The sequence below is a fragment of the Drechmeria coniospora genome, chromosome 01, assembly GCF_001625195.1.
Source record: "Drechmeria coniospora strain ARSEF 6962 chromosome 01, whole genome shotgun sequence".
NCBI lineage: Eukaryota > Fungi > Ascomycota > Sordariomycetes > Hypocreales > Ophiocordycipitaceae > Drechmeria > Drechmeria coniospora.
The window spans coordinates 2,136,828-2,150,211 of record NC_054389.1 but is presented as its reverse complement, the minus strand read 5'-3'; the positions used below and the strand labels follow the sequence as shown (position 1 = coordinate 2,150,211).

Here is a 13,384-nt window from a genome sequence, read left to right as displayed (position 1 = left end):
TTTAGATTGACATTGATGTCGATGTCGATATCGAAACCGAAATCGGCGTTTGACCTTTGGGCAAGGATGAGATAATTTGCAGGCGCTCCCTACGGCGCGTTCGGTGGAAAGCCCTGAACCTGTGAGCCACTGCGTGCCATCATCAGATGCGTGCTCATCCGTATCAACAACGAAGAGCAGAGAAGCGTGCTCCTCCTATCCCTTGTACACTCATACCGCCGGCGGCCGTCGGGGAGCCCTCAGGGAGGCGGTGGCATCTGGGTCGGGCCCTCCTCGCCACCCGGCCTCGTCCGTGCAGGAATGGGGAGCATACGGGAAAGCATGGCAGGTCAAGCCAAGGTCGGTCACCTCACGCCCTTCTGAGCAGCCCTCTGGCTCTTGAAGAGGGTGACCCAGGCATCGGCTTCAGCAGTGGGTAGGACGAAGATGCGCAGGACCTCATCCACCACCTCGACACGGCCGGTGCCGAGCACCTGGAGGAGGGGCACGCGCTTGCCCATCTTGAGCAGGCCGCCGTCGCGGGTCTCGACAAAGCACGAGACGGCGGCGGCGTTTCCGTACGCCGCCTTCTCGTCCCACGGGGGCGGTAGTATGTAGGCGAGGTGGTCTCCGAGCGACTGGGTTTCCTCGAAGCCCTTGATGACGTCCGACTCCATCTGGAGCGGGTAGAGGAGGACGGTAGGGAAGGAGAGTGTGCTGCGGGGGTCGTCGGGGTCCGGGACGAGGGCGAGTTTCATGTCGGCCATCTCGGGCGGTTTGTCGGTGCGGCGGGTAGGGATGTTGCGGGCGGCGAGCGCGGCTTCGAGAAGCTTCTCGCGGTGCTGGGCCGTCGCGATGCGTGCTTCCTCGACCGCCTTCTTGGCCGCGAGTAGACGGGCGCGCTTGGCGATATCCGCAGCGGCCTCGCGCAGCGGTTTGTTGTCCGGGTCGAGGGCGAGGCCGGCAGCACAGACGTCGTCGGCCTCGTCGACGCGATCGACGGCCAGCAGGGCACGCGCGCTGCGGTAGCAGGCCTTGATGTTGCGCGGGTTGAGACGAAGCGCGGCGGCGCAGTCGAGCCAGCAGCTGCGGTAGTTGGCGAGGGCGAGATGGCAGGCAGCGCGGTTCACGTGAAGGGCCTCGAGCATGGCGCGCTGGCGGGCAATCTCCTCGTCGGAATCGGGCACGCCGTCGGGATCAGTCGTCGTCTCGCCGCGAGCACGCTTACGCTCCTCGGCGACGAGGACGAGGACGCCCTTGGTGTAGAACTCGCGCGCGTCGGCGTAGCCGCGGACCTTGAAGCAGTCGTTTCCGCGTTCCTTGAAATCGGCGCAGTTCTCGAGCGCCGTGCCTTCGTAGCTGAGTGCCTGGAGCGCCGCCGTGTCGTCGTTCTCCTCGAGCTCCGTCATGAACAGCGGAGACTTGTTCAGCTCAGCCCAGACTTCGTCCACCGTCTTGCCCGCGTTCGCCACCCGTGCGGGCGGCATGGAAGGCTTAGTCGCCTCGGTCTCCGTCGGCACCGACGCCGGCGACACCGTTGAGGCTTGCTGCTGGCAGGCGAGGTCCATGGCCTCCTCGATCCGTCGGGATATCTCGTCCACGTCCATTGCTCGTCACCACCGCCGTCGTCGATGCTGCGTCCAAAATGAAACAGAAGCCAAGATGCAAGGCAACCGGTCGCCTCCCACAAGCACAGGCCCTCTCTCCGCTCCTTCGAATAGAAGCTCCGTTGCCACTTTGCCGTACGTTGTCGAGTGCACTATTCAGGGTCCTGACCATGTATGTGCCTTTGCAGCCTTTGGGTTGGATGTCGCTCGCGGGAGCTGAATAAAATACCAATTGTCCCCAGACCTCTTCCACGAACGGAGAGGATCAATTCCCAGCACAAGAATCCATGCACTCGGGGTATTGATTGGATGTACGGAGTACAGATGCACGTAACGAATGCCGACGGCCTGAATATGACGGAGGTTGAAAATTCTATGGGGCATCCGTTGACACTAAACTGCTTCATCGCCCACTGGTCTGACTGGTACTCGGCCCTCCGCACTAAAGCATACCAAAGAGCAAGTCACCATGAATTGCACCGAACAAAACCTACTACACTTATCACGACGCATCGCCGCAAACGCACCATCGAGCAAGTTGCCGCCTGCTCTTCCGTTGCGAGCATCTTGACTGGCGTGTCGCCTACTCGTACTTGAGAATTTTGCATGTGCATTATTTCATGTGCACATTTCCCTTCATTCATTCAATGTCTTCTCACTCATTCATTCACTCACCACAACACGCTAGGTGCTCGTGCTCTCGTTTGATTACTCTCTGCCTTCCACTCCCAGAGCAAGACTCTTCCACCAAAACAAAACTGTCATCCATGTACCGGTTTGTTCTGCCCTCGTCCGGAGGGCCAAGAAACGGGCTGTATATACACTTTGTCCAATGAACCCCAAGACGCCAACCATGCATGTATGGGTATATCGCGGAACGCTCAACAGGCTTCAACTGCAGCCAACAAGAAATTCTCGCATCCACCATGGCCGTGTGACGGCCTTTTCTGCAGCCCCGCCGCCTCCCCCGCCGCTTCGCTTCGTTCAAAGGGCTGCTTCGTTGCCAACTCTTTTTCTCACCTCGTCAGGATCGAACCAAGCCATCCGTCGTCCTTTCCCCTCGCGACAGGTCTGTCTCTCCCGTCACCCAGTCCTCGTCGACCGAGCTGTCGTCGCCGTCGGCCGGAATCTCCGTAGTCTCCACCCGTGTTCCCCGCTTGTTTTGCCTGTCGACGCTCTCGTCCGAATGGTCCACGTTTCGCTCGCGTGGCACGGAGAAGCACTGGACCGCGCCGGCCATGGCGACGACGGTGCTGCCGTACCAAGCCAGGGCGGTGCAGTTCACCCGACTGCCGTAGGTGTAGAGGTATCCCGCCACCGGGGGCGCCACCATGCGGCATGCGGCGCCGGCGCTGGCCGCCAGGCCGTTGACCTTGCCGAGGGCGCTCGAGGAGGGGACAGCCTCCTTGATGAGGATGAGGAGGAGAGGGTAGAGGGTGATCGAGAGCAGGTTGCGGATGGCAAGGCAGACGTATATGGCGGGGAAGATGAAGGACGGGGGTATGGCGAGCAGGAGGGGGACGACGGCGTAGGCGATGGGGTGCAGGACGGTGACGACGAGGAACAGCCTGTAGACGCCGATCCTCTCGGCCGCCAAGGGGAAGACGACGGCCTGGACGAACAGGGCGATGACTCCGTTGACGGCCATGATCATGCCCACGTCCCGCAGGGAGAGTCCCAAGCCGCCCGAGGAGCTCAGGAGGGAGGAGTGACGGGCACCGGTCGCCGTCACGGCCGGCGAACGCTTGTCCTCGAAGAAGATGGGCATGAGGTGGTCGTACGTCATCGAGTGGTAGGTGAATATGGACAGGGCGACGATGAAGCCCACGACGCGCTTGTTCCAGGGGTCGGGCACGAGGCCGGCCTTTTCCTCGCCGGCATCGTCTTCGCGCAGAGGCTCGCCGCCGGCGTTTCTCATCGTGCCGTACGTCTCGGCGCGCAGGTCCACGGCCGGGCGCTTCATGGCATCCGACGTCTCGATCAGCGGCGTCTCCTCCGAGACGTACGTGTCGGCCGGCAACAGCGCGCGCGGCTGCATGTCGGGGTGCGTCTCGTCGAGGAGGAACAGGCCCATGACGATGCTGACGAGCAGGAGGACGGCGCAGGCGAGGTTGGGGAGGAGGTAGGGGAAGCGGTCGAACAAGGTGCCCGTCGGGAAGAGGCCGGGCCAGGAATCGTGGGGGCTCGCCAGGGTGCCGCCGATGCAAGGACCGATGATGGTGCCGATGCTCCAGACAAAGGGCATGACGGCAAAGGCGCGTGCTGGGGAAGGGCCACCATTAGCATCGGAGCTTCCATCGACGTCGAGCGGACTGGGGTACGTACGTTCGTGCTCGGGCTTCGTGACGAGCTCGCCGACCATGGTCTGGATGACGCCGATGTTGCCGTTGAGGAGACCGCCGAGGGCTCTCCCGAGCAGGGCGATCCATATGTTGGAGGCGAAGCCGACCATGACCATGCTGAACATGGTTCCGACGCAGCCCAGGATCAGGACGGGCTTGCGGCCGACGCGGTCGGACAAGCTGCCCCAGAACATGCCCATGAGGGCCTCGGCGAGGGAGAAGGAGGAGATGAGCAGGCCGGAGTAGAAGGAGGCATTCTGCTCATTGCCGATTCTGAACCGCTTCACCAAGGCCCAGGCGTAGGGAAAGATGGAGGTGAGGGCAATCGGCTCGGCGAGGCGGACGATGGCTTAGGGGCACACGTCAGCGAGGACAAGGCAGAAACAGGGACGTCGGGGGGGGTCCCCCAAGCTCCGCACGCACCCAAGAGGAAGAGCTGAAGGGTCGGAAAGTCGTCCGGGTTGCGAGGGCGCATCTGCCGTGGCAGTGGCACAGCCATGGCGTCTCGGGCAGGCAACGGCCCACGACGGCGGACGCAGCACGACGAGGTCGAGGTTCGGCGTGCGCGTGCACGTGTCGGCGGAAACCTTGTTGGCGGATGCGTGCTACCGCGTAAACATGCACGGCGTACGCAACGTGTACGGCACGTATGGCTGTCGATGCACAGATGCGGGTGCGGATGTGTCTGTAGAAAAGTATCGTCCCTGGATCATAGCGTTCGTTCGTCCGTTCGTCCGTCCGTCCTCGAGCACGTCGTCGATCGGTGCGTGGAGCAGAGCGAGCGAGGCCCTTTCCGACGGCGGTTTCAACAACGGGTTGGCTTCTCCGACTCGCGTGCTGCGTCGACGAGGGGCGAGGAAAACAACGGGCGTCGAAGCAAGGCGAGAGAGGCGAACCGAGGAGTCTAAAGCAATGCTCGTTCGGCGAGAGGATGGAGAAGCAGCTTTGGCGCCGAGGACGGAGAAGGAGGGGGGAGCGGGAAGGTAGGGTGGTGGGCAGGCGGCGTCGTCGAACTCGTATTTCAACATGGGCTTCCTGGCCCTTCGGGGGCTCTGCTCCCGATGCCCCTACTGGAGTAAGTACTCACACGCACGCGTACTGTACGTGTACTTGGATTTGGTGTTGCTGCTGGCGTTGGTGTTGGTACACACGCCGACGGCACACTCACTGTGCCGTGCTCCATAGGTACTAAGTGGACCTGCAAATCGTCAGGGGTGGGGGCCACCAGGTACAAGCCTGAAAGCATCGACAAGGGCACGACGACAGGGACCGAGAGTCTGCAGTGGCGCATCGGGCAGCGGGGCGAGCGCGTGCGACACCGCTGAGAACGATGCGGCTGCAGGGGGCTCTGGGCAGCCTCCCGCCCGCGCTGGTGCCGCGCCGTCGTATCTGTCGCCTGCATGCGTGGCGAGCTGGTTGGCCGGCGGTTGGCCGTGTCTCACCTGCCGAGCCCAGCCAATGTCTCGGAATCGGAGCCCGTACCGAAACATGTTCTCGCCGACGTGCTGCCAACAGACAGGTGGACGTACGGGCACGGCAGTTGGCCTCGTCCGAATCCGTTGACGACGGCGGAAGCGGCAGAGGAGCGCGCTCGCACGACCGAGAGCAGGGTCCCCAAAGGCTGACGCAAACCAACGACAGCGGATGCGAGCAACTTTGTCGCGCCCGTGCGGAGTGGGAACCGTCGCTCTGGCCGATGCTGGAAATAGGAGGGGAGAAACGGTGGCCGGACGGCTGCGGTGACGACGTGCTGTTGCTGTGATGACTTGGAAAGGTATCAATCGATGTGCCAGCTGGTGGAGGTACGATGAGCAGATGAGCAGTTGGAGAGACGATCGGCCATTGGTGGGTGCGGTGCCGGCTGGCGCCCTTCTTTGTTGATGTCGATGGCGCCCACGAGCTCCTTCCCGTCGACCGCCTATTGGCTGGCTCCAGCGCTCGCGGCCGCCGCACCGTGTGAGGCGATTTCTCGATTAGGACCATGGCGCCCATTCAGCTATTGTTTCCCGTCAGACTTTCAGCACACCAACTTGCCAAAGGTACGGCACATTGCACATGTACTAATACTGTGCAGGTTTGCAATATAATTCACCAATACGGAGTAGTACGGCTCCAGATCACGGCATACGGGTATTACTCCTTGCCTTTCCGCAACGTACAACTAGGTGTACATGCACTTCGCAGTTCCGCATACCTAGGTACAGTATTACTTGTACGGTACAACTAAGCTTGCGTCTACGGAGTACAGTGCACCTAACTCCTAAATACCTACTTATAGCAAGCAAGCACACGCAAGTACTTGTACTTGTACCCTAGTGGTCTCTCGGATGAGACTACTCCGAGCTCCGTGCAGTACACAACACATGTACACTTGTACACCCAAGTACTTACAGTACTCGTCGTTGCTCCTTGCACTCACTCTCGTCCAAACTTGCCGCCAACCGGTACAAGCCTCAGCTATCACTTTGCTCCATATGCACCATCAATCGCCGCCTGCAGCTCTCGCCGGATCCGCTCGCTTCGAAGCTCGATTTGACCGACGGTGCCGCGAAAGATGCTGCTACGTATTCGGAGATGTGTGACCGAAACGCGTCCACGGCACGTCACCATCTGCCATTGTCACCATTAATCCATTGTACGTACACCCTTTGTTCGTACGTACGAGCGTCCCAATGGCGGTGCCGGAGCGTCGGCACCACCAGAGCTTCGGCCGCTCGAATGCATCGCTTCATCGCCGCCGCATCACCCGTTTTCTGCAAAGATACGTGCGTCAGCCCGTCGATCTTTGCCGATGTCGGCTCCAGGTAGGCGCCTGGCCAGCTCGTTGTTGCGTCCGAGGAGCCGACGGAGACCAGGGCCAAGGACAGGGGTCGAACGGGCACTGCCTTTACCCTCGGGGACGACTACGAAGCACAACTACGTCTCCAGCTACGGAGTACACCTGCACCTGCTTTGATCAACGTGGAGATGGCGTTGGAAATTTCTTTCCACTCCTCAAGTTTCTCTCGCACTCTTGTCTCCTGTGGCGCTGATCATGCGGCCGGCCAGCAGGTGTGACGAGTAAGAGCACGCTTCGCACCAAGGTGTGGAATATTTCATCACATTAGGTGCGTGACCTTCGGGTCGTCGGCATCGCGATTCCTTCCATCTTTTTCTTTCAAAGAGCCGATTCCACGAAATTTGCATGCATGACGGCACTCGAATTCGAATGGACAACGTACGCACATTTGCAGCCACCCAACTGGGCCACCCACTGCTTTCAGCAAACCCCTCGCCCAGTTTATCCAGGGTCAGGCGAGCAATGGAATGTGGACAGTCTGGCGAGACAAGGTAAGCGCACTTCCGCAAGCCGAGGGACATGCAGCTACCTTGGCTCACTCCTGGTCAACTGGGATGCGTAACCTAAACTACTCCGTACTTGCGCATGGCTCCAATCGCAGCAAGTCGACTTGTGACTCGGAGTGCTGTTGCATGCTTGATGGTCACTGATCTGTCAGCCGTTGCGGCGCTGCGGCAACTTCCGTGCCACTTGCATCCTCCGCCCTTTGGCGATCGAGTGCCCCTCTATTACCCCTCCCGTGCTTGGCCCTGGGGTCTGATCTCCCTGGCGCTGGCGCGGCCCACTCGGTCCCTGTACTTACAGGACATCTAGGGCTGCCCTTGTTCGGCCTGCAGCGCTGCGCCAACACCGCTAGCTCCCGCAATCACCGCTGCGACATGTCCGCGCTCGGTCGGAGTCCTCCCATCAGCCACCAACTAATACGGCATCGCTCATTCTATCGTCAACTGCTTGGAGTTTGTCTCGCCATCGCCCGAGACACAACGTACCACGCGGCGAATGCGTCGCTGCACATTTCGCTTTCCTCTGTCGAGCACCTTGACCGGCGTTTCCGAGGGCAAGCAGAACCAAGTTGTTCCCGTCCCAACAAGCCGTTTTTGTCTCCTGCAGGAGGGAGGCCGATTCTCATCTCTTGTCCAGCATGAATGGGACGGTCTTTCGAGAGACGGGAAGAAACAGACAAGTAGATCGGTGCACCGGCCGGTCCATGCAAGCGGCAATGGAACGGTGCGGCCACATGGTGCGACCTGACTGTTCGGACTCTCGGTCAGGGATCATGCCGAATCATGATGCATGACTTCTGCCGCAATGAGGGAACCACAACGGCCATTTCCCCGCACGGCCAACGTGCTGTATACAGTACTATGCATGCTACGTACATGCATTGTACATGCGTTGTATGTGCATGTACTATGTGCATGTACGGAGTACTGTAACGTATGCAGTATTACTATAGTTGCATGCCATGAATGTGCATGTGCAATCTGTAGAGCAATGACTGCGCTCTCGCTCATGCTGTGTGCCCAAGTTTGCCGTCACAGAAATCGTAGACGCGTCCACCGGCGGCGCCGTACAGTACATGTAATTATCAGCATGCACATCCATGTCGCTGTCGTGCGACATTGTGCGGACAACACGATGGAGATCTTCCGAGTGTGTGTAGGGTGAACGGCAGCACAACGAGTCTGGCCCGCATCCTACGTGACGGCCACCCCAGCCGGCAGCAGGAGTTTGCCTGTCGAGCTCATGTAGATACATCGGGCCAAGGCCATGGTAAACGCGCGCGAGCATCATCCTGTTGTGATGGCGGAAAGAGCCACGGCGTCCGACGACGGACCACGCAGCCTCGCTCTCTCTCTCTCTCACTCACTTGCCACCCGCCACGTCCTCCAGGAGGGCCCTGTATCGGTTCGCCTCTGCCTCCATTTGCTCCGCCGTCCTCGCGGAGCGGTGCGCGTCCTCCACTCTGGCCATCCCCCCGCCGGGACTGGGCCTCCTTTGCACGTCCCAGAGCGCGCCACCCACGTTGCCCTCCTCGGCCGCCATCTTGTCGTAGATGGCGTCGGTGCCGCTGGCGCCCATGTCACCCTTTGTGCGCGGAATCACATGGACGTGCACGTGCGGTACCGTTTGCCCGGCTTCGACCCCGTCCTGCACCGCCACGGTGAAGCTGCCGCCGGCCGAGACGTCGCCCGGAGGTGAAAAGTAGCAGCGTCCGAGCAGCCGCTGCGTCCGCTGCACCGTCGTGAAGAGGTCTGCCGTTTCGGCGGCCGAGAGGTCGGTGAGACGGAGGTGCGCCGTCCGCGGGCAGACGAGGATGTGGCCCGGCACGATGGGCTTGAGGTTGACGAGGGCGAATGAGTGTGCCGTGACGAGGAAGATCTGCGCCGGTTGGTCAGCACATTCGAGATGGCGTCGCCGAGGGCGCCTCCTCGTTCCCCGTTGTCAGACCTTGGGGCAGGGGAAGGGTGGACGAGAGGAAGCTGGCAAGGGGGGTTGCGGCGTCGAGGAGGGAGAGAAGACTTGCTTACCTGCTTCGTTACCTCGTACGGGCCAAACTTGATCTCTGGCCTGTCTGTTGCCGATGACATGATGGCTCTCGCAAACCGTTGTGATGTCGGCGGCCTTGTCGTCGTCAAGATCGCGGCTCGGCCTCCTCGACACAGCATGCCCTGCTGGCGGTCAGGAAACAAGGCGAAGCAAGCGATATAGATGTTCACAATTCCATAGGCTGGCCTCGGTGAACGTATCTGTCGGAAGTGCGTTGCGTTGCGTTGCGACGTGATGTGTTGCGATGCCGTGCAGCGTCATGTCTCTCGGCTGCGTGAGTGGGGCTGATCAGTACTTGCTTAGTTTACTGTACTGCAGTGTTCGGATAGTTGGACATACTTGCATCTAGTACTTGAACAAGCAATACTGCAAAATGCGTCCTTGCAATTACAGTAATTCGTACATACTTGAGCAGATGTAAGTAATAGACAGCATGTCTTTGGCAGCGGGGGAAAATAATACATGAAATACTGTAGAGCCTCCCCACCCAGGTAGGTCTCCTCCCCGCGTCCACGTCTACACACGAAAAAAAGTCGTACGGATAATGACTTGCGATGGACTTTATTCATTTTGTGCTGAAATCCCCTGGATTCTTCCGAGGTTGCAATATCTCAACTCGGGCTACCCGTCACGTGTCTGTATCCGATGCATCACCTCTGTCGTCGCATGTGTGTCCGTCGAGAGGCCGCCGCTGCAGTCAAGGAAACGGCACCATCTTCCCTCGGCTTCACGCGGCCGCGTGTGCGAGGCAGAAAATTAAACCGTTGGACAAAGGTATAGGTTCAACCGGTGCCATGTCGTCACTGAATGCGAACCTGATCCTCATCAGTCGTGTCAAATGCTCGCTGCCCGACATCGCCCTCCTCTCGCTCCGTCTCGACCGCTCCGTCTTCATCCCATTGGACTGGTCCGACGAGGTTAGCATAAGCAAAGGTGGCAGCGCGGGATGCGGCGACGACGTACTGTGCGGCTTGATCATGAGGCTACAAAGGAATGCGACGCCAAACAAACTTCCGAGCGCAACAAAGATGGCTTGCGGGAAGCTTTCCACCGTTGCCGCGTAGATGCCGTTGAAAATGAAGGGCCCGACAACCCTGGAGAGGGCGTGCATGACGCCGATGGCACCGAGAATCTGGCCGATACGTTCCTGCGGAACGTGCTTGGTAACGACGGCCTGCGTCGTCGCGCTCCCCAGCCCTCCGAGCGCCGTCATCATGCCACTGCCGTAGAAGAGCGCCTCGGACCGGGCCAAGACGTACCCCACGCAGCCTACGATTTCCGACAGCAGGGCAATGCGCAGAATCCAAATGTCCAAATTATCGGCACCGGCGTTGTCGTCGACGGGGATGACGCCGAACCGCTTTCGCTTCTTCGCTGCCGGGCGCACTCGTCCAAAGTAGTTGACGAGAGGGAAGATGGCCATGAGGACAAAGACGCGAACCAAGGAAAGCGAGGAGACGAAGCGAGAAGTCTCAAAGTTACCCCAGTCGAACGTGTACTCGGCATACAGGACAAGAACGGCCCCGGCGGCAAAGGAGGAGCCGAGGATGATGGCATCGCAGATGGCCAACGCCACGAGGTTGAGCCGGAGCCTCGTTGACGTTCCGGGCCCGGTGGGCAGGAGAATGCGAAGGGGGGCGAGCGGGTTCGAGTTCTGAAGGGTGGACAGCCACGACCCCACCCGCTCGACGCGCCTTCGCTTCTCCTTGTCGTGCTTTTCGCGCGCCGCGAGCTGCTTCCTCTTGGACAACGACTCCGGAATGGCGAAGCCGACGAAGAGGGCGAAGAAGGTGTGGCAGCCGAGAACGACGTAGAAGATGGAGAGGAGGCTGCCGGTCCACTTGACAAAGTAGCCGGCGAGGAGGGGGCCGAAGGCGAGGCCGGCAAAGAGGCATGCGTGAATGTAGCCGATGTGGACGGCCCTCTTGCTCGACGGCGGGCTGCAGTCGCTCACGTAGGACGCGCAGAGGATGCTGCCGGCGGTGAAGGATCCCGTCATGCCGTCAAAGGCGGCGCCCAAGATCAGCCAGCGATAGCTGACGGTGTGGGGAAACTTGGCGGCCAAGATGGTCACGAGCTCGGCGAGAAGGCCGCCGCAGGAGGCCAGGGCGAGCAGTCGCGTTCTGCCAAACCTGTCGGAGAGGTGGCCGAGCTTCGGCGCGACGATGGCGCTGAGTCCGCCCGTGACAAGGTTCATGACGAGGATGAAGGTGGCGGCATGCTTCTGCACCTCCGGGATTCTGCACTGGGGATTGTCGCTTCCGAGGATGATGGGGCGTCCGGGATCGAGGAATGTCTCGTCGGCAAAGTAGTGCCGGCAGACGAGATCAAGAATTCTAGGTTGCACCGCTTTAGCTTCATTCATGGCCGATTCCCACGCAATCGAGAAATCCGTGCATCACGTACAGGTTCAGCTTGGGTACTATGACACCGCCAAAGGCCAAGGTGAAGATGGCAAAGGGGCCCAGCAGCCAGAATACCTACTAGGCGTTAGACACGGCCAGCCAGCCAGCCAACCATCACTGGCCTCTGCAGAGCGTCATCGGGAGCGACATACAGAAGGCGTGCGCCACCACGGGAGCTGCTCGAAATCCCGGGGCCCATTCCAGATATCGCGGCGACCGTTGCCGAGCGGCTCGCTGCCATTTTCTTCGAAGCTTGGGTCAAGCAATCGCGTCGTTGCGGGCTCGTCAACGGGGTATGGCGACACGGCCACGTCGATTCTGCGTGACCGACCCATCCTGTCGGACTATTCCGTCGTTGCGAGACGAGCGGTCGTATCGCTTGGCCGTCGACGAGAACAAACGTCGGAGGAAAGGAAGCAGGGGGGGTGCGAGGCGGAGAGGCGGGCGCAGGTCAGGACGACACCAGCCTCGGGACCGAGTTGATTGGCGACGGACGCTTCCACGATCCCATTTCTTTGCCACACGGGAGGCCGTGGAAAGGGAAGATAGTAATCGGGTCGGGATGAGTGAGGGCAGAGGCGAGCAGGCGAAGTCGCCAGGGAATCCGTCGCGTCTCAGGCTGGTGCTGATCCGAGATCCATATCAGTCGGTCGATTGGCGTCGACTCCAGATGAAGGGAAGGAGGGTAATTATTACAAGTATTCCGCACGCGTACACGTACTTGGCTGTACCCTAATCGTGCCACGCCCCACCTAAAGGTGTACGGAGCACAGCTATTACTTTAGTAAGTACTGAGAACAACCACTGTACTCCGTACGGAGTAATTACGTGCTTCATTATTACTTGCACTTCACCTCCCAAGACGGACCAAGGTACAAGTAATATTCCTCGGGGCGGACGGACTCACTAGCGGACGTTTGTGCCACCAGCCAACCGCACGGGTGGGGGGGGGGGGGGGGTTCTTCAGAGTGGATGATGATTTCCAAAAGTCTAACCCAAACAAACCAATCCCATGACGCAGCCAAGGAGCAACAACATGCGTTGATTGCTAATACCCGTAAGCCCAACGGCGCCTCAGCGGCGGAGTTGCGGACCAGGAGCCATGTAGGCCTCGGGCCCAGCATTCCCTTCTAGGCATTCTAGGCGTTACTAGGCGTCCATGGGGAGACTAGACGTGGCCCCAAGTCCGCCGCCTGACATCCGAGCCTCGGCCCCGACCTCGTCCATGACTGATGCTGTGGACGGTTGGTGTCGCTGCGCCGAATCATTCGCAGGTACGGAGTGCCGTACATGTATATTTAGATATGGGGTAGTACCACGAGTTTCGGGACGGAGCATGTCCTAAAAATTGGTAAAAATAACCCAAAATATTTCAAGGTGATGGGAACTTTGGCGTAGGCTACTCCAACTCCTGATTCAGCGGAGCTAGATGGTACCTGAGCGAAAAGTGGCATGCAGTCGACTCGGGCAAGTAATACTCCGTCGCCGCGGCACCTGCTCGACCCCTCCCACTTGTGCAATGTACTCCGTTCACCTAGGTACTTACGTGCTGTGTATCCGTACCACTTCACATGTGCAAGTAGTGGTACTGGTTGCCTAAGGCGTACACATACTGTACAAGTAATTGAGTACTAAATTAGCAAGCAGGCACAACTGCAGCCA

The 13,384-nt window shown here is 59.8% G+C and overlaps 4 protein-coding genes across 4 annotated transcripts; all 4 read right to left on the bottom strand.

Annotated features, from left to right (window-relative positions):
* Positions 1 to 344: 344 nt before the first annotated feature.
* Positions 345 to 1,586, bottom strand: DCS_00583 (uncharacterized protein; the record flags this gene model as incomplete). Its single annotated transcript, XM_040797922.1, has 1 exon — positions 345 to 1,586. The coding sequence occupies one exon, from the start codon at positions 1,584 to 1,586 to the stop codon at positions 345 to 347; it is 1,242 nt and encodes a 413-aa protein (XP_040658805.1).
* A 1,024-nt stretch (positions 1,587 to 2,610) lies between these two features.
* Positions 2,611 to 4,128, bottom strand: DCS_00582 (MFS transporter; the record flags this gene model as incomplete). Its single annotated transcript, XM_040797921.1, has 1 exon — positions 2,611 to 4,128. The coding sequence occupies one exon, from the start codon at positions 4,126 to 4,128 to the stop codon at positions 2,611 to 2,613; it is 1,518 nt and encodes a 505-aa protein (XP_040658804.1).
* Positions 4,129 to 8,633: 4,505 nt separating this feature from the next.
* On the bottom strand, positions 8,634 to 9,358 carry DCS_00581 (Bis-triphosphatase; the record flags this gene model as incomplete). Its single annotated transcript, XM_040797920.1, has 2 exons — positions 8,634 to 9,149; positions 9,299 to 9,358. 2 exons carry the CDS (start codon positions 9,356 to 9,358, stop codon positions 8,634 to 8,636), a joined length of 576 nt encoding a protein of 191 aa, XP_040658803.1.
* Positions 9,359 to 10,117: 759 nt separating this feature from the next.
* DCS_00580 (Major facilitator superfamily domain, general substrate transporter) lies at positions 10,118 to 12,057 on the bottom strand (the record flags this gene model as incomplete). The annotated part of the gene is made up of 4 exons (XM_040797919.1): positions 10,118 to 10,221; positions 10,281 to 11,653; positions 11,724 to 11,797; positions 11,875 to 12,057. The coding sequence occupies 4 exons, from the start codon at positions 12,055 to 12,057 to the stop codon at positions 10,118 to 10,120; spliced, it is 1,734 nt and encodes a 577-aa protein (XP_040658802.1).
* Between the last annotated feature and the right edge of the window lie 1,327 nt (positions 12,058 to 13,384).